Here is a 20,738-nt window from a genome sequence, read left to right as displayed (position 1 = left end):
AGTCATTAGAAAGCAATGTCATTGAAATATTTATTGCCTTCTCCTGGTTTCGGTCCAGTGAAACTCATAGGTTATAGTCCTGAGGGTGTCTTCTTTCTCAGTTTGCCTTTTCATGTGTTCCTTTACTGTGGCCCGTGTCTGTTGTATTGTTTAAAAAGACGAACCTGAGGTGGATGTAAGTGCGTCTTCATGCTCGCAAGTATTGTAGGCTATACTGATACAGAGTGATCTTGACTGTTTCTATAACATGAACAAGTAGACGTGTGTGACCAGGAATATATTGTCCTCTCCTTGTGATAATGCTTGTCGTAGTCTTTGCCAGAGATTTGGAAAGTTTGTCCATGTCCTCGCGGCGTTTCCTATCCGTGATGATGTCATTCCATCCTTAGTCTTTTCAGCTACCTTGATTAAACACTTAAAATCCAGTGAGGTTAAGGATTGTCTCTCATCTGTTTTTGAAGTTCAGATTGTCCCTGCCAAAGAAGGGAAACTGATTATTAAACCTCTGGGCATGATTTCCTCTCTCGAGTAGTCAAAAAGTGTGATAGCGTGACATTCCAATTTCTTGTCCTTTTCCAGGAGTTTTCTTAGATCTAGGTGAGAGGCCTGTGCCTCAGTGGTTTATAATTAATCCATGTTGAACAAAGGGTATTTGACAATGATATCATTGCCATGTTCGTTTGTGAAGAAAAAATGTATTACTCAATTTCTGTGACATCCTGAGTATAAAAAGGCCCAGTATATGTTCTGGAGCAGGAGAACGGAGCAACTCGCCAGACAAAGCCCCGATTCACAATGAAGAAAGAATAGGTGGTGCTGCATTGGATCAAGAAACTTGGTGTTGGTTATGTTGAGGCAAAAGTCGGGTTTCTCTTCAAGGATAATGGTCGACTAGAAATAAAAAACTATGGCTGTCCAGCTCACTTTAAATGAAGTCAATGGTATTGGTAGGTAATCTGAAAGTACATGAGGATCTCTGATTGTCAGTTTTCATTGACAAATGGAGAATACATTTTGACTCAAGTCTTCATCCAGCCATGAAGTGCAAAAAGAACCTGTGTTCAAATGTAGAAACTTATCTGGGGATCATGTGACAATCACAATTAAAATCACAATTTTTCAAAATCTAGCCTATGACAAGTGTACAATATGCACGCTTGTGGGAAATAAAAGCTATGTGAGAAAATAAAAAAAAGTAATATTACCGTGTTATTATGAGCACAGTGGCAGCGAGTGAGACGTAGGAATGACTCTGTACAATGACTTGACAGACAGAGGGATTAGATTTTCTAACAGGAGCTGACTAACCCAGTCTCTTATTGACCTGGATTTGGGAGCTCAAAGCATTTTATTGACAGGATGCCTGCCATAGACACCTCATGGTTGAACAGGGCTTAGTTGAGTGCTTGCTAAGTACACACACACACACACACACACACACACTCACACACACATCCTCTCTATTACACAGGCTCATGAAAACCTGCACACAAAGAAAGAGAGAAAGTGACTCACTCTGGCTTTTAGTCTTGACGATACAAAAATGAGCCATGCATGTTTTGTCTGGAGGTTATAATGATGTAGTAGACCATTGCTTCTCCCATTTTGGGAAGAGGGCACAATATATATATCCTCCTGCGCCTTGGTAGAAGTTCTTCTAATGGTTTTTAAAAAGACCCACAATATCCCACATATCACTCCGAATGAGGAAGGAGAGCACCACCATTGAGACAAATGTGCCAGAAAGAAGCTTGATTCTTCAACATTATTTCTTATTTGTGACTGAAATGTATAGTTGTAGGTTTTTCTATGGCATTATACATTACACCAGAGAATGTTTACTGTTTAAGAGATTCACATTTTTTCACTGGTCTAGTACATTGCATATCAAACATGTTTCATATATCGCTTTATCCCTTTTCATTTGTCACTTGGCATTAACTTTTTCACAACCCTACCATATTAAGTTGTATAAATTTGTTGACTTTTGTGTTTTACACTCAGATGCTCAAAACTTGTCTTTACGTTGTTTAGCTCTGACGCATCATTCGGTGCGTCTTCGTGCTTCTGAGCTTGTTCTTTAATTCATGAACTCGCGATTCTACACTGAAGAGAATTGGGTTCTTATAAAAAAGAAATACAGACAAAACAAATAAAAAATGCTCTATGTTGCAACAAGGAAGAATCCTTTTGATGCCAACGTACTAAGAACAGTATGTCTAAATGTTTTGTTGCTCATCTGTATTGTTAATGAAGCAATGGGGTCACTCAGCGGTGGACATAAAACTTTCATAGCAAGCAAAGCAAAACGCAGACAAGGAAGGTGTTGTGCAGCAGGAAATGTCTGTCGACAGAGACGGACGGAAATGTCTGTGCAACAACAAGATTCAGTTGTGGATGGTGTTGTATTTTTAGTGAAGGAAATTGTCTCATTTTTGTTTATTTACCGGATTACATTTTGTTCTAAAGCTTAGTGAGATGCAAACTAACAATACAAATGGAAGGAAGAAAAATTAAAGGTTGCTACTATAATGTGTGAAACCCTTGAGCAAAGTCTTTGCTACTGAGGTTACGGTATTCAACTCTTCTGTGGTAGGTATTTTTGTATTAATGGCCCTGTCCTGACATCCTTTCCATGAAATGTTGGAAAACAAGTTGAAGAGCTTTTAGAGACGAGGCCTCTTTTTTTTCAGAGAATCCCCTTAGTGAATTCACTCAGATAGTTTTTTAACCTCTTAGAGACGCATTTGTGTGAGTAAGCCTCCCGAGGGACCCACTTCTACTCCAGGATTTACCTTCCTCTCTCTTGCCCCAGGTTCTTACCCCGCCCCACTGGAGCCAAATCAGTTTAGGGAAGGGAGCAGAGTTTCAAAACGAAGGGGTCCAGAGACATGAACTGGAATAACACAAGTTACAGACGTGATTACTAATCAGGAACTGTAATTATTCTTAATCAAAGGGTCATATTTAAGTCCAGGCTCTGGCTAATGAATGTAAGTGTGTCACTCCCGAGACAAGAGGGGTGGGTTTAATAGAGACAGTTTTTATTCCAACTGAAAGGGAAGAGGTCTGAATCAATGAATAACAGGGAGAATACATTAGACGGTCTGATGTGGAAAGAGACGAGTGAGACGTTCGGGTCATTCTTCAGGTCACATAGAGAAGAGCAACCATTTCAGCTCTTTATCATTACTATGTTTTAAATTGTCAGCTAGATGCATACATAAATGGAATTTGTGTGATGAGATTATGCATGTGAGTATTGCTACACCCGTTTGGCTTTAATACATTTTTCAGAACCTAATTACTTTGACTCACCTTCTTTCCCTCTTGACAGCTTCATTTGAAAATGTGATTGGTAATCTCCAGATAAGTGGATTGATAAGATTGATAAGTGGTTCATGTTCTTCTTTCTCCTTCCTCTAGGGTACTCCGGCTAGTTTTGTCCGCTACACAGTGGACCTAGACAGGTCCCCGTACAGTGGGAGCATCTTTGATGTGGAAGAGGAAACTGGAAGAGTCATCACGAAGGTCAACCTCAATGAAGAGCCCAGTGTCACCTTTAAGGTGAGTGGCGGTGATTATGTTCGCAATAGTGACGATTATCTGCTGTCCGTTGTGACGTCGGTGTGTTGCTGCCAAGATGTGAATGTTATTTGGCAGAAAAGGAGCTGCTTTTTGAGAGAGGTGTCAGGGAATCCAAGCCAATTATCCTAAATAAGCATGTGCATGAACATGAAATCCTCAATATCAATTAACAATTAAATCAACTATAGCAACAATAATTGCAGTGATTATTAAGCATGAATGAATCAGCTAAAGACAGTCACCTATTGCACTGAAGTCATCTTCCTAATTTGAATTTTAAGAAAGGAAAATGTTCAACTTTTTTCAAGAAAATTGTTTAAGAGTCTATACAAAATGTATGTATGAGCTTTCTTATGCGGGCACTGGGAAGTATAATTGAGAAACCCTATAATAATGATAGTCATCATTAAAATATCATCATAAATATTATTTCACAAGCAGTTATTTACTGCTTTCGTGTTCTTCTGTTTTAGTGTATTATAAGTCGCACTGAGATCAGCGAGTCAGAAATGTGCACATTGACTTTGTAAAAATCGAAGTACAGTTTTAGGGCATTATTACTGAATTGGCCCAGTGGTCATGTGATTGCTTCTAGTGTGCCTGCGACCAGTAATATTACAGTATTGAATCGATTAAACAAGCTCCCTCCAAAGTGCTGACATACAGGGTACACAGGCATACGTTGTTGTGAGTTGTGGACCAGGTGCTTTGGGATGTTATCGGATGTGCAGCTTACACTCCCATGTTGTCTGGCCACCTCTATATTCTTTTTTTCCTCCTGTTGTTTTTCTTTTAAACATTTAACTGTGTTTATTTTCTTTCCGCCTATCTCTGCCTCTGTGCCGCCTTGCTCCCTCTGCTTCCCCCAGGCTCCATTCTCCACAGTCTATGAATGTAGATCAATACATTCACACTCGCTCTCTGGGAGCTTCGCAGGCTGCTCGCCAGATCATATTTTGCCAGTCTGTTTTTATTAGGATTCCAAACATGTCTAGCAAAAATGCCTGGCAACCTCAAAAAAGCTTATTATTTGTGTAGTGAGTATGGTTAAAAAAAAAGAAGATAATTGTGTGCGTGTGTGTGTTGTTTATGTGTGCTCTCCTGCCCACTGCAGTTGTTTGTGATAGCCTATGATGATGGGGAGCCTGTGAAGTCAAACAGCTCGTTGGTGGAGATCACGGTTCTTCAGCCTTCCCGCATCCCGATCTTCACCCAGGAGGAGTACAGGTACGTCACCTTGACACGCTGTTGATGCAGCTGCCTCTGCCTGTAAATTCACACATCAAAGAGCAGCTAAGGCTGGAGCGCCAGACAGGGAGAGATTGCGAAAATGGCCAAAGTAAGTTGTGGACAAAGAATCTCTTTTTTTTTTAAACACACATTTACTTCATATCTTCTATTAAGCTTCTGGTATATACTCAATTAACTTAATTAATACTTCGAGATTATAATTTTATCACAAGGTAAATTACATATTTTCACTTGAACTGCCGCAAATTGCCGTAAAGTCACAATTCTTCATACATTTATTATGCTGTGATAACGACAGCTATCTGGCCATTGTTGCACTTCCCCAATAAAGAGGCCCCGGTTTTGATTCAGTGTCTCCGTCTTTATCACGCTGTCTTTTCCGTGCATGACTGATTAATGAGTTTTTGAATATATAAATATGCATAAGAGCTTCGGGGTAGATGCTGCAGATCATCACTGCTGTAAACCACATTTGTTTCTCTACGAGGGTAGAGCCGGGTTTCCCTCTGAGTTTATTAAGAGTCTCTTTTGACAAGATTAAGTGTTTAGACTGTTAAACTGGCAGCGAGAGATGCAGGATGAGGGGACATAATCTACAGCGCTCTGAGACGACTGGCTGCTACGCATGCGATATACGGCTGAACTGGGCGAGGGCTCGGTGGAGTTTTTCTGTGCTGATGGTATTGTGACTCAGGAAGAGGCCAAGAAGTCATTCATAATTAAATACAAACATGGATTATTAACACTTCCCAGCTGAAGCTGCTTTGAAAACTCCTCCATGATTACTAGCGAATATAAGCATTAACAGCGCTGTCTATTTTGGATCGCTGCGGTAAAGGTACCTGTCAGCAGTGTTCAGGAGATTCTAGCCGGACTGAGAAGCTTTAAGGTCTGATGGCAAAGTTGCCTGGCACAATGCAGTCCTCGGGAGCTTAAAGTAAAGCTCGCTTTAAGTGGATTGTTTTACTAACTTGCATGTCAGTCAAAGTCTTGGCAGACTCTCTAACAGAATTTGATATGCCTTTATGCATAAGACAGGGGATGTTCTGCCCAACCTGTCGACACTTCAAGCGAGGTGTGTAGGTCTTTGATTGTGCACTCGCATGCCTTCCTGCCCATCGACTGTGTGCCTGTTTGTGTCAGTGCTTGTGTATTTCCTACTACGGATGAGTGTGTGTGCAACGCATACATCCTTTTGTAATCCAGCACTTTGTGTGTGTGCGCACGTTCTCCCGTTGCTCAGCTTTATTCAGTGATTGATACACAGGCGCAGCAGCACAGCCGCTGAAAGGCCATTGATTAACACTTTGAATGAGTGCTCTGTCTGACACGCACACAGAGGGTCGGGACCATAGGCACAGACCTTTGCAAGGTGTCACATTGACAGTGGCAACCACATGCAGTGGCAGGCCTGCTGTAAATTGTGAGCCTTGAAAGCATTAACCAGGTGCTCGAGCCTCTCCTGCTGGACAAGCTTCTCTCCAGCGGTGAGCGTCCAATCTGCTCGCTCTGCGATGAACCGTCTCCACATTCCTCGCCTCTCTATCTCTCCCCATAGTCCTCTCCCCGAGGAACCTTCTGAGCACAAATCACTCTCTAAACGTCCACAGAAGATCTCGTCTGTCTCTGTAAAGGCAGTTAGTTATGGCAGCAATCAGGTAAGCTATGCCTACAGCTCCAGAGCACACAATTAAAACAACTCTGCAGGGCTTTGGCTGACTTAATGATTTCTGCTCCTGTTTTATGGTCGGTCCCGTCCATCTGTCAGAGGGAAATGAGGGGCTCCTCGTCGTTGTTGGCTAAAATAAATGGCTGAGACCGTAGTTGCTACTGTAGCAGCATGTTGCCACTTATCAAAAGGTTTTGAGCAAAACACCGTGTGTTGTTTCTGTGGAAATACAAATGATATGTTTTGAGTTTTACAACTTCTTTAACGCCATTTTTAACCTCATAAAAATATGTACTCTTGATTTTCAGGTAAACTGTCTCTTTAAGTGACTATGGAGTCAGGACTATGGTCATGAATAAGCTGCATGGATGTATGAATCAATTTGTATTAATCAGCCCGACCACCTCCAAAAACGTTAAGGTGGTGTAGCTCACGGACACAACCCTTTGGGGAAGTATTTAGCACTGGGCACATGGGAAGGGAATGCATATGTATTTTGCCCTGTGTGCGTGGCTGGAGATGAGGAGGGCTAAGCTGCTATCTAACATGAGCCCACTATGTGAATTCCCCTTTTTTGTACTGAGGCCACTTCTCTGGCCCGATGTTACAAACCTGTGGTCTGAGCAGTTTTCCGTGCTGCTTATCTCGCCCGCAGCACTTCCCCTTCTAAATCTACTTTAAATCACATGAGACTTCTGCTTCACCGCTCCTGAGTGTGTCATTTTGCTCACCTCCTCTTTTCACCTCCCAGAGCCTCCTCTTAGCTTATATCGCTCCCTGTCAGTTTCTTTTTCACTTTGTCTTTCCTTTTGTTCTCTCCTCACTGCACCGTCAGTAGCCCTTCATTTTCCTCTCAGCAAGGGGGTAAATTTCTATCGTGTGATTTGCTCACACGTGGATGAGTTCATTTCTTCATATAAAGTCCTCACTTGATTGGTATTTTACTGTCGATTAACCTATTTTGGACACAAGGAATCTCTGCTTTGGGGTAAACAGTTTTTTCATGTATGACCATATTGATATTTTAACAGTAAATCTGTGTTTTTTATAATATGTTACACATGATATACTAGTGTAGTTGTTTGTACGTTACCTCCGTAAAGAAATTCCAAAGCTGGTCTTTTTAGTGATTGAAGAGGATACCATTTCGGAGTGAAATGTCACGGCATTATTTAGCTCAGCGTCGTGGCAGACAGCAGATGTTATGCCATACCTGTCACATTAGTGTGCAGTCTGTCATATCTGAGAAGGGCACCACAACCCATTATTGAGTGACGCTTAAGTTATACTGCATGGTAAACAGTGTCAACAGGGAGTATTAATACAAACAACAACACGCTGTCACTATATGCTCGTAGTCCCACTAATGACTCAATTAGTGACAGTGTGCTAATACTACTGTGTAGGCATTTAGTTTGCTCCTTCATACATACATGCATCTGCAAGCACATCCATCAAAAATGTTCTTGGTTGCAGCCTCCCCTCTTAAATGTGCATTTTGTCTGAAATAGAGACACTTTTCTCAGTATTGAGCCATGACTTTTTGTATTTCTCCATTAGCAATTGTTACTCTGGCCATTATTCTGAACATCAGTGGTAATAGCTCAAACTGTGGAAAATTATACAACACGTCTCTTTCCTGCAGTTTCTTGATGTTTACAGACCATGGAGACTGCCAGTGGACATTTTATGACCACAGTGTGACCATTGATTTAATGTTCTCAGCGGTCCGCCTCACAAATGGCTGGCTGTACCTCAGGTACTTGAAGTAGACACATCCTGTCGCTTGAAATACCAGCCTTACTGGAATACACAACCGTCGTCGTCTCGTCAAAAAGCAATTAATTGCCAAATTTAAGTTAGAAAAAAGAACTTAACGCTGGCCCCTCCATCAACTCTCCCCGACATGTGGAGGAAAATAGCATTTATCATTTTGAGCGAAAACAAATCCATCCATATCTCATTTCTAATTCAGACATGGCCACAATTCGCACGTAATTAGGCAGATGACATGCTTTCATAGCATACAGCTCTTTTATTGGCTGCCTTCTTGCAACTGTTGTCTTGCCAGACGTGTACACAAGTGATGGAGGTGCTTACAGCCTACTCACTTATGCTCATAGCTAGGCATTTAAAGGGTTAGCTGTAAACCCTACAGTGTGCTCTCCCACACACTGTCGTCATGCCTCACTGCAAACATACATTAAAAAAAGCAACCTCAGCCCTCTCTATTTCTTTCTATTCATCCATCCATCTATCATTGCATCCTTCCTCCTCTGAATCACAGCTATGTGTTGTGAAGTACTCTCATACTTCTGAAGGGCATGATTGATTTTCAGCCGCGGGTTTGAATCTGCTGCCCTAAGTCTTGAACCTCTAAGCATCAGGGCCGCGCTGACCTTTCACTTGTCTCTGCTAAGTAGGCAAGCATCACTTTGCTGTCTAACAGCCGCCAAGTCACACTCATAGAGCACATCCCACATGTCAGCTAAAGGTCGGTGCAGAATGCCAGGGAAGAAAAGCAGTATGACCTATTATTAAAGGCTAACTTTGCAGGTAAGTATCAGTAACTTTAAACAGTATGTGTGGATGCAAACTATCTAATCCAGTGCATGCTGCTGAATAATTCTGTGGTATTTGGTCTGAAATAGCTATGTCCAGCCAGAAGGGTCAGCAGCTACATATGACCGAGACTAATGGTGAAGTTGTTACTGCATTAGATGTTGTGTAAGCTTTGGTATAAATGCAAGTGTTACGCTTGAATCTGCCCTTCCTTTCATCACTGGTGCTTACATTTTTGCAAAACGCAAGTTATTTGTGCTTATTTAAACAGAACAAAGGATAAAAGTAATACAGAAAATATGACAGACGAATGCAATCGAATAGTTTTATTTACACAAATTTCAATGCTCCTGACAAACGTATCACTTTCTTCAAACACATTTAACAGTTAACATGTCAAAATAAGGCAGCTCTTTCTCGCCTCGTATGAACTAACATCCGAATAACAAATTTAACTTTAGGCATGAATAATGAACACACTGAGAGAACATTTACACCTGGCTGGCTGAACACAAAAGGGGGAGAAGTTACTTTCAAAGAAAATAGATAACATGAATATTTTTCAGCTCTGAGTGATTTAAGAACAGAATTTATATTTGAAATTATATAACAAATATTTTTTATCTCTATGGACATCAACTTATGAACAAGTAAAGAAAAAATGAAACCATTTGGGAAAGTACAACTCAACCCATTCACATCATGCCACATACATGACGTATTGGAATAATGTAATTTCCAACATACCAGTTCTAATTACGACAGGGGCGCTCAATATTTTCTGAAAGCTCTATCCGACTTTGGATCTGATCATTTTGAAGCTTAATGTAAGTACACCTACATGTAATGGATTTGGTATTGTATTGTCAATACACAGTATTTTAATCGAGTAACAAAAACTTCTCTGTAATCTTGAAGACAAAACATGTTAAAATTTAAAAAAAAAAAATGTAGGTAATTGTGGTAGCCAATCCAACACACAATTTTTGGATCCTCATACTTTTGTGATAAAAGTACTTGTGTCTTTATGTGGGCCAGGCCTCCTGGTGTTGGTAGAGTGGAATAGATAATCTGTGCAGCAGCAGTAATTTGACAGTAAAACATGCAGGATGGCATCAGTACCTATTATGGCACCGTGTCCGCCACTTTGCAAGCCTCAATGGACGGACCAGTTTGGACGACACAATCATTCACCAGTGTCCAGACATTTGACGGCCAGGTTTCCTCTTGTGTACTAAATGACCCAGTGGATGTTATGTGAAGTAATGTCCTGTGGGCCTACATTGCTAAGCTGGCACCAGGTGGTACCGCTTTCTGGCTGCACCGTGAATGTTGTTTCTCCAGCTTTGCTTATGTGTTCCATCTTGCCCTACGGAAGATATTTTTGATTGAAGCCCCCTTTATTTCTCCTGAAACTCAGAAAAATGGCTCAGTGTGAATACAAAAGAAACTGTGGGTCTGGTGTGGCAAGATAAGTGATCTGAGGAATAGCTCAAGGAGGAACATGATCAGACGAAGGGTTGTAAACATTCCTTTTTTTCTTGTTTTATAGAACACAGTGGTTTAATGTGAAGACTTGCATTGCTTCATGTCAGAGGTGTTGGATTTCTGAGATGTTTGTGAGCACCAGAGCAGTTTTTTTGTTTGCAAAATCCTCTTAGTAAGTGAGTCAGCAGCTCATAAACATTAGGTGCTAATATCTGCTAGTGTTGGTTTTGATTTACAACTGAGAGAGCATTTGCTGGAGGAGGTGATGAATTGTTCATTTGTACTCAATTTTAAGAATTTGAAGGAGCCTCGATTGCCTTGATAAAACGTGTAATAATAGTTTGGAATTGAAGTAGCGAGGGATAATGTTGTGTTTGAAAGCTGCAGGGATTTTATACTTAGCATAAGCTGTTCAATGCTACGGAGCTCGAAGGACACATTTCTACTTATTGCATAACAAAACATACATTTTTTTTATGAGTATTTGATGCAGAATGATTTTAAAATTGCCCCCATATCCATTATTAACAGGGCCATTGCCTTGTATTTGTGTCACAACGGATATAAATAATCTAACATGCCAATTTATATTTATGTATAATAGGAAAACATTGCTACAACAGTTATGAATTAAGATATGTAGACATAGCTTTCATGTCAAAAATGAATTTGTGAAATAGGTTAATGACATAGACGGCAGTGTGATCATCAGAAACTGACATTGAGGAAATGACTTTTACTAGTGTACTGCAAATTTACCTTAGAATATGTTTTAAATAGGCAATCAGCGTGCAATCATTTTTTACCAGAAGCTAAACATAAAACATCTAGCGATAAACCTATATCAATGTCACTGGACAAGACATGGTAATGATAGGGAAAGCAATACTTTGAATATTAACACTAAATCAAATGACTCCCTGGTAGCTACAGCAACACATTTATTGTGTTTGCTTAATCAGTCCACACAATAGAGACGGTAACCACAATCAATGCTGAAGGTCAAATATAATTAGACAAAAATCAAAAGAAGAGCAGTGAAGTCAGCAGCGAGGTTAGCTACTGAAAAAGATTTACCATCAAGGATTGGATCCAGGAAAAAAAATCTCATTCATTGTTGTTGAAAACAACAAAACAAATTATAATTCATAAAATCTTCACCACCAACCTTGTTTTTGCTTTTTGAGTATTCTTTTGTGAAGTCTACCTGAAGCAGAACACAAATATTTCCACTCTACCCTATTTGTGTCTTTTCCTGCAGGTGTGTTTGGTTTTATGTGCCACAGTTTTGAGTTGAGATATCTGCCTTCACGGACTACATCTGTTGTTGGGTTGAAAACCGCCTCACACATCTATTAGTATATACTGTGTGTAACCTTGCCCATGCCCTATGATGATGTATACAAACCCATATGCGTCATGTAAAGAGCTTCTTATACAACGTGTCAGAACGCAGTAGGACCTCCATCCACCATCCCACATACTACATTATATTGTACAAGGATTTAGTTGTTTTTTTTTTATTCAATAGAAGTTTTGTATTTTAGTGGGCCCAGAGCTCTTGAGGAGGAGGTGTGCTCATGCATCCTTTATGAAGTATTAATGCAATTTAATCTGTACTCTCTAACAGGCAACACTGATGCAGTAACCTTTACCCCGCTGGGCCATTGGGGACATTGCCTTCACAGTTGGGTGTTTTTCATCCACTATGGCAAGAGTGAATTGAATATTCTAGTCCGAGGATTGACAAAGGAAATAGCTGGCTGTTAGACTCTGCATTATCATCCAAAACCTTTCGAATATCTTGAGTGGTTTCAGAATATTGTAATAACTATTTTTATCTGTTTCCCGTTTACCTTTCTCCTCCTGTCAAACATAACCTATAATCTTTAAAGTTCACTGTTCAGTCAATAAAACTCCACTGCTCAAACACGACCATAACATTACATGAAATAAGTGATGGTGCACTCTTTATCTCAGCATGAACTTTGATTTCAATGGACTGCAACATCGGGGGAAAAAGGAAATGCATTGTGCAAGGATTGACATTTAGCACGTACATATGTTAAGGACTTAGTTGCACGGTATAAAACCAATATTTGTAATTTTGTCAAAGAGCAGTTATGTTTTTTTTTAATTGATTTTATATTTATTTTATAATGTGATTGTTTTTTTACAAATACACTAGATGTATTATAATTGTTTATTTTCTCATTGCACAGCTGGCTTCATCTGTTCCTCTGCTCCTTCAGGCCTCTTTTTGACTTCTTTGGACCTGGTTAACAGCATTTTTATCCAATCACATTTCACTTGTCTTCCTCTATGTAAGAGCACCCAGGTTAAAATACATGAAACAGTCTTCTAGAAGGTCTGGACGTGTGATTAACATGCACTGTGATTGGTCAGTAGCTTACTGATGAAGCCTTTCCCACAAAGTATTATGTGCGTCTGGTGAGTAAAATGCTAATTATGTTACTGTTTTTTTACATTTGCGGTTGGATTTGATCATTAACAAGCCACAGTGCTGTTGTTGCTGCTGCACCTGGGGCTGCTGGTGCCTCTTTCGCGGTCTTTCCCTGCGGCCTCTCCCTGTGCCAAAGTGCGGCTCCGCGGGTCAGTCCCCTCGCCCCGTATGCTCGTGGCAAAGTGGGTGGTGGACTGTATGAACGCGCCGCGTATTGAGTGGGTCAGTCTGTGACAGTAACTCCCAGGACTTTATTTCCCCCAGTCCGCCCGTCATGTGGACTTTACGGCACTAACAGAAGGCCTAGGTCTGAAACGCACGGCCCGCCCACTGCACAATACATTACAGTTTCCAACATCTGGAACTAGGGTGTTGAACGCAATACTTAAGTATTTAAGTTATTTATTGTGTATTAGATGAGCAAATGCTTTTGGAAACCCATAATAAGATTCAGGTTAAAAGGCTGTTTCATATGTAAATCGTAAGTGTGACTAAGCTGACTTTGCCTTTGCTGTCAAAATCATTTAGAAATGTGATTTTATAGAGAACATGAGTTCTGGACTAAGCAATGTTTTTAATTTGTGTGCGCTTATGATCGAGAAGGAGCTGAAATGCATTTACTATGTGTAATTAGTTTCAAGTCAGAGGAGTCTGTTTGTCACTCTCCCAATATGCTTGCAGGCAGGAACAAACAAGTTAACACCAGGGTGACATAACAATGAGCTAACAACTCTCAAGCACACATTCCAATTTAACAGTCATTGAATTAGGCTGATTCATAATTGCTGAACGAACTGTGCCATGCAACACCACCATCAGTAGTCAGGCAGAAATGTGCTGCAACACATTTGCAAGGTCATATACTTTATATGGGTATGCATCCGCACAATGGTTATGATGTTTGTTCAAGACCTTTATTCAACACTGCATCCACACATGCAGCAGAAGAACACTGGCTGAAGCAGAGACTTGCACAGAGCGAGGTCCCTCCCCGTATCTCCCGGCGTGTCCATCGCCGCTTGTTCACTCTGTGATGCAATCTATGCATAGAGAGGGAAGGCAAGGTAGAAAGAAAGTCAACATGGTAACGGAGGCCCCCATGGCGCACGACAAGGTTCCTACGCCGCTGCCTTGTCTCGTAAGCATCACTCAGCCATTGGCCCTGGGGCAGAGTGCTCGCTGACACCTGTGTGCCGCCCGCGCTTCTCAGTGGCGTGTCATTCACCCTCTCTCATGTTGACACCAGGACTCTCTGCTGCCGCATGTAGACATGTCAGCATCTTCGCTCTCTCTCTCTCTCTCTCTCTCTCTCTCTCTCTCTCTCTCTCTCTCTCTCTCTCTCTCTCTCTCCCCTCTCTCTCCCCTCTCTCTCTCGCTCTGAATGGGCTTTTTCCTCATCTGAATATTAAAGGAATGAAATGTGGGGTTGGCCCTGCTCACTAGTACATAGTATTGCATTTTGCATAATTCACTCTTTGAATTCGCCCACCACTTGACGCTTGAATACACAACTTATTTATCTTCTTTGGTTTCTGCAAGTCTCTGTAAATCAGCCAGCTCACATTGCCCTCCATTTAATTATGAGATATTATTGGAGTACTTTTGCTCAAGTAGAGGTTTTAAGTAGATTGTTGTTTCTCTTTGATATTTGCAAACATACATATACTACATATATGTCTATGTTCCCTATAGTCTACTCTTCTATCTGTCTATTTACCTATCAGTATCTACTGTATGTAACTTTTCTGTCATCCTTTCTGTGTACATGTGAATAGACCGTAATACTAATCTGCACTCTTCATACACTGTTACACCTCCCTTGGCATTTCTCAGCAGCGTACAACCCTCAGGCAGAGCTACTTTGTAGGGAAGTGATAACATGTCAGTTATGGCTCTTTCTGGCAATCACATTGTGCAGCCCAGTCCCAGCGTCACACAGAAGTTCATCGCCGACTCACTCAGAGGACAATATGAAAACAAACCTATGAATGGGTCAGCACAGGTTGCACAGTCTTCCTACACACTGGTTTTACCAAAACGACCAAGAAAACGTTATGTTTTGAAATGTTTTGGAAAAGGGCCAGAATCTCTGTCGTAAGTCATGAGGGCGACTTGTCCAAACCTGAGAATTTGTAACATTCACCAATTTCACCAATGTTCGTGTATTGAATATTCTCAAGGAATTATGAAAGTGACGAGTGAGTCAGACTCGTTACTTTCGTACGAGTCAGAAGTAGCAGTAGTCAGTGCAGTCTACCTTTCTCCACAAGGGAAAATAAAACACTGATTTGATTTATAACACCGTAATAGAGTCTTGGGAAATTAATGGAAATCAACTTGGATAAAAGCAAATAACTTAAAATTGAGATGATGTGAAATCAGATAATCCTGGTGATGTGCTCCATGGCTTGCCCATTTACCACAACTTGTATTTGATGTTCTCTTTTTTGCTTTGCTTTTGGATTCAATGCTTTTATTGTCATAGTTTGGCAACAGCAGTCAGTAGCTGCGAGGAAAGCAAACTCTCTTTTGCCCCTGACAGTGTGACATCACCTATTGTATAATATTCTGTCATCTCTCTGTCTATGATTGTCACATCCCATTGACTTCCTTTCATCATGTACTGATTTGCCTTAGAGAGCCACAGAAGTATATAACTTCGTGTCAATCTATTCACTTCACATACGTAAAGTTTTAATCTTTTTGGAGTGACACTTTTATGAATGGCCGCCTCAATCTGCTCCCCTCACCCTATATAGCAATTTGGAGGGATTGAGTATGCTAATCTAATCTCATGAATGCAAACGTCCACATGAACAGGTGGTGTTAATCAGATTAAAAAGAGCAATTTGAATTTCTGAGTTTGATGAATTGAGCTGCGAGCAATCGGAGACGTGTCGATTCACAATATCTTTTGATATGAGGCCGATTTATTCGATGCATTTGGGTTTTTTAGGAACTTGATGTCACATTCTAAATGTGGTTTGTCATATCTGGTGGTGATTTCGATACTGTCTATTAATATAACAACAAGGCTGAAAAATAAGTATGTTGGGGGCATTTTTGTCCTTGTTTGGAGAGTCTTTCAACCGATAAAACTCAGCTGGAGTGGCTGTTGATTGCCTCCACCTCTGTTTTACTCACACTGCGTTTCATACCTTCACTAAATACAGACAAGCAATTCAATAAAATGATTCCTCATTGTTCACATCATCCACCCTGATATTTCTATTTATTGTATTGCAAGCAACCACTTGAAGTAAAATCCAATCACAGCAGGTACTTGAATAGTCACACACTCGTTCAGTCTGTGTTGTGTGTTAGGGTTAGGTCAGTGCTAAATCAGTATGTGACTGATTTAGAGTTGCATGTTGAGCTGTGATGCACTTTGTTGTGCTCGGCCTATATACCATGCTGTATAGTTAGTCTACTTTCTGTAAGGCAACCTTAATGAATTGGTTCCGTCACTGCTGAGATTATTGTTCCTGGATGCCACAGAGAGCAATTATTTGGTTACAGGCCAACAGTAGACCTAGAGGGAAATTGATCAGAAGAAATTTAGTTTTATCCTGTATGTTTCGTGAAATGCTTTGTGAGCACATCAAGTTAGGTTGACTGCAGCACATACTTAACAATAATACCTCCTAGGATGGTATGTTATGGTCTGTCGATGAGAATGGCTCAAATCTTTCTCAACCCAAAATGTCCTTGGGGAATGTTTGTCTCCAGAGAGAGTAAGCGTTTCTCTCTGAATGGATAGACATATCTGTTCTTCACTCCAATGTCCTTCAAGAACTTCTGTTGGCGCCCTTGTAGGCGAGGTAAACACACATTCAATAGTGACATTTTACCTACCAACTGTCTACAAAATTACTGCATTGTCTGCGGTGGCATTTCTTTCTCCAAATGCTCTGCTTCTGTGTGAATTAAGCTCGTCCCACTCATCTCATCCCTTTGGGGATTGGTTCAATCTCCGTTGCGAAACCTCCCAGAAGTGTGTGTGTGTGTGTGTGTGTGTGTGTGTGTGTGTGTGTGTGTGTGTGTGTGTGTGTGTGTGTGTTTCTATATGTGTGTGTATATATATATATATATATATATATATATATATATATATATATATATATATGTGTATATGTATATATGTGTATATGTATATATGTGTATATGTATATATGTATATATGTATGTATATATATATATATGTATATATATGTATGTATATATATGTATGTATATATATGTATGTATATATGTATATGTATATATGTATATATATGTATGTATATATATATATGTATATATGTATATATGTATGTATATATATGTATATATGTATGTATATATATGTATATATATATGTGTATATATATATGTATATATGTATATATATGTATATATGTGTATATATGTATATATATGTATATATATGTATATATATGTATGTATATATATGTATGTATATATATGTATGTATATATATGTATGTATATATATATATGTATGTATATATATATATGTATATATGTATATATATGTATATATATGTATGTATATATATATATGTATATATGTATATATATGTATGTATATATATATATATATGTATGTATATATATGTATGTATATATATGTATGTATATATGTATATATATGTATATGTATATATATGTATATATATATATATATATATATATATATATATATATATATATATATATATATATATATATATATATATTAAAATAACCATTAACCCTGAGGGAGAAAATTTGCCTGACTGTGTTTTGTAGAGAAGTAAAATGTGTCACAACTGTGGGGTCAGCATAGATGAGAGTAGTCAAAGCACTAAATAACATGTTACAGTATAAATATGGACTGGATGCATCTAATCGCCTTCCGGTCTGTGTTATTAACACAAACTGCCAAGATAGTGTCTTCTCCCAAAAATACCCCATAACACTGACATTGACTGTTTAATAGAATGTGACTGTCACAGATTATGCTTTGAATGTTACTCCCACAACATTGTCACAGATTTCTGACTGCTGCTATGAATAATAGTCAAACTTTAAATGAAAACTGCAAAAGAAACCGTACCACCATGCATGCAAAAACGTGTGCACACCTCCTGTGCGGAGACGAGAGTGTAAGCGAGAAAGCAGTCACAGTATTACAAGAGGGGTGTCACAGCAAGATGACATTATCATCTTAAATCAGCCCATGCTGACACACCGCCAAGACAGGGTTCCCTGCCATTTACGACAGCAGTTATTCCTGTGGAGAGTGGTGACAATCATGCCCGAGATGATTACCCACTTGTACGCCTAATAGTCAAGTACAGTCATTAGCTGATACAAAGTATCACTTATCAGTGAAAAAAAAAAAAAACACTGGAATCGTTTCACATAATAATTTGTGCTGCATTCACTATCAAATCTGTTGTTTGGATATTAGTTATTAGTTTGATTATAAAATAGTCCATGCGGAAGATCTTTGCTCATCCTATTCCCAATAGTTGATGAGCATCCAGCTCCCTCCTGGTAAAACAGCGCTCTCCGGGAGAGCTGAAAGATCTTATCCTTCCATGATATGTAGGGTCCGTCCTGGTGTCACTTCCCACTGGGTTGTTTCCGAAAACCCGGCCGTAAGAAAGCTGTCAGGGGGCGCCGTACTAAGAGCTCAAACAAACTCAGCTGGTTCCCTTCGACACAATGGAGCAGCGGCTCAATACAAAGGTTTTTTTGAACCGCTGAACTACTCGCATTATCAAGTGGAGGGAGACCAGCCACCCTGCAGAGACATCTCATCTCAGCTGCTTTAATCTTCAATCTCATTCTTGCGGTCACTACCCAAAGCTCTTGACCATATTGACAATCGAGGCAAAGGCTGAGCTGAAAAATGAGAGCTGTGCTTCACAGCTCAGCTCTCCTTGCCTCCACACTCAGACACAAAGCCGGAATTTGTCTTTTGAGTGTGCTTATCCGCCTCACGATGTAGTTATTCTTAAATGAATATGTGGGAAGATATGGCATCAGTCAAAGCAGTTGTGAATTATTTATTTATGAGTCAGTTTTTTTTTTCCTTCCTGAACCTACAATGTGCTCCCTTAGAGAAAAATAGTTTACTTATTCATCTACCAAAAAGGAAAAACATAGTGTGACGTAATGTTATCAGGAGACCTGAGGGAAGTTAAAGTGAAGAATAAAACAACTGAAAGAAATGGAAAAATAAAGAAACAACTAAATCATTGGAACAATAACTGGCTCTTTTTTAACACTTGAGATATTATAGTGGGATTTAAAAAAAAATATCAGGCAGATTTGAAAAATACACAGGGACAATAAATGGGAAAAATCTAAATAAGACATTTATTTGCTAATAAATATATATGTGTATATATATAGAAGCCACAAAACACACTCTGAGGCAAAACAAATGCTTTTGAAAAATAGTTCTTTACAAAATATTACAAATTATTATTAAAGATAGTTAAATTAATTGCCAATCATTTACACAATCACAGTTATTAATACCTATTATGTACTCAGTGAATGAAAAAGATTTCGTAGAAAATGAGAATTAATTGAAGTCAATCCTGATTAATTAGTTTGAGTTTATTCCAAACATTGTGTTGTTTATTATAATGCACATAGATGTACAGTACCTTCAATGCCATGCCCTTTTACATTACACTTCACTTAAGCTGACGCTTTTATCCAAAGCAATTACTTTTTTGCACTGTACACCGTAGACACAGCAACGAGGAACAATTTGGGGTTAAATGTCTTGCACAAGGACACAACGGCATGGACTAGCAGAGCCGGGGATCGAACCACCAATCCTCTGATTGAAAGACGGGCACGCTAACTACTGAGCCAAAGTTGCCCGTTTTATTGATCTTAACCATTTGTATACTGTATCTGTGAAATATACATCTTAGTTGATCACTGCTTTATGATTTGTGTTGTATGTTTTCCAGGTTTGCTTTGGTTAGTGAGCTGGCTCCTCTTGGCACACCGGTGGGGACTATTCTAGCTGCTGCTGTCAATCAAACCATATTCTACTCCATTGTGGCGGGAAATGAACGAGGTACAGTATGTGGTATCGATCATATACCATGAAGTCAATACAGCCTTTTTTCACGATACTAAAGGTTGTTAACAACACTCATACAAACACACACTCACTCAAATGGAACAGCAGGCTATGAGTTTCTGGAACAAAGCCCTTTTGTTCCTGTTTTTCATTTATTTTTCTCCATAAAGCAAACACATTTTTGCAGTTCAACTTTTAAGTATTTCATCTGACAACTTCAAATGTCCCCAAACCATATTTTGTAACACAAATTGCAATATAATATGTGAATCAAAAGGTGCAAAAAACTATTTTCAAATACCAATTCAGAAAATTACAAGATGCACGTCATAACCATAGGGTTTGTCCTGTCTTTGTCTGGTAGTAAAATGTTTTGACATCCTTGCCACTGCTTTTCACAGTGAAATGAAGTCTGAAGAGCATAATTACGCCCTGGAAGAGAGAGAGAACACCGGACAGGTGTAAGGTTATCTCAGGTGTTTAGGAAACATGGAGGAGACGTGTCTTTCAGCTGGAAAGCGTGAACAGTGCAGTAAGAAGCTGTCAGTCAGTAACCCCTTCCCACCGTGCACCTCTCATGGACCCACGACCTAGAATCACTTTTTCTGAGATGCTCCTGGA

At 39.5% G+C, this 20,738-nt stretch overlaps 1 protein-coding gene across 1 annotated transcript in view; it reads left to right on the top strand.

The window, feature by feature from the left end:
• LOC137779551 (protocadherin-15-like) overlaps positions 1-20,738 on the top strand; it is a 165,262-nt gene that overhangs the window by 111,865 nt on the left and 32,659 nt on the right. The window contains exons 24-26 of the mRNA XM_068567458.1: positions 3,427-3,567; positions 4,703-4,815; positions 20,002-20,111. Coding sequence (XP_068423559.1) covers positions 3,427-3,567; positions 4,703-4,815; positions 20,002-20,111 — 364 coding nt within the window. The remainder of the gene's footprint in view (positions 1-3,426; positions 3,568-4,702; positions 4,816-20,001; positions 20,112-20,738) is intronic.

The sequence above is a fragment of the Clinocottus analis genome, unplaced genomic scaffold, assembly GCF_023055335.1.
Source record: "Clinocottus analis isolate CAN_PGR_092001 unplaced genomic scaffold, fCliAna1.0.p SCAF_8, whole genome shotgun sequence".
In the NCBI taxonomy this organism is placed as follows: Eukaryota; Metazoa; Chordata; class Actinopteri; order Perciformes; family Cottidae; genus Clinocottus; species Clinocottus analis.
This window is presented reverse-complemented; position numbering and strand designations above follow the sequence as displayed.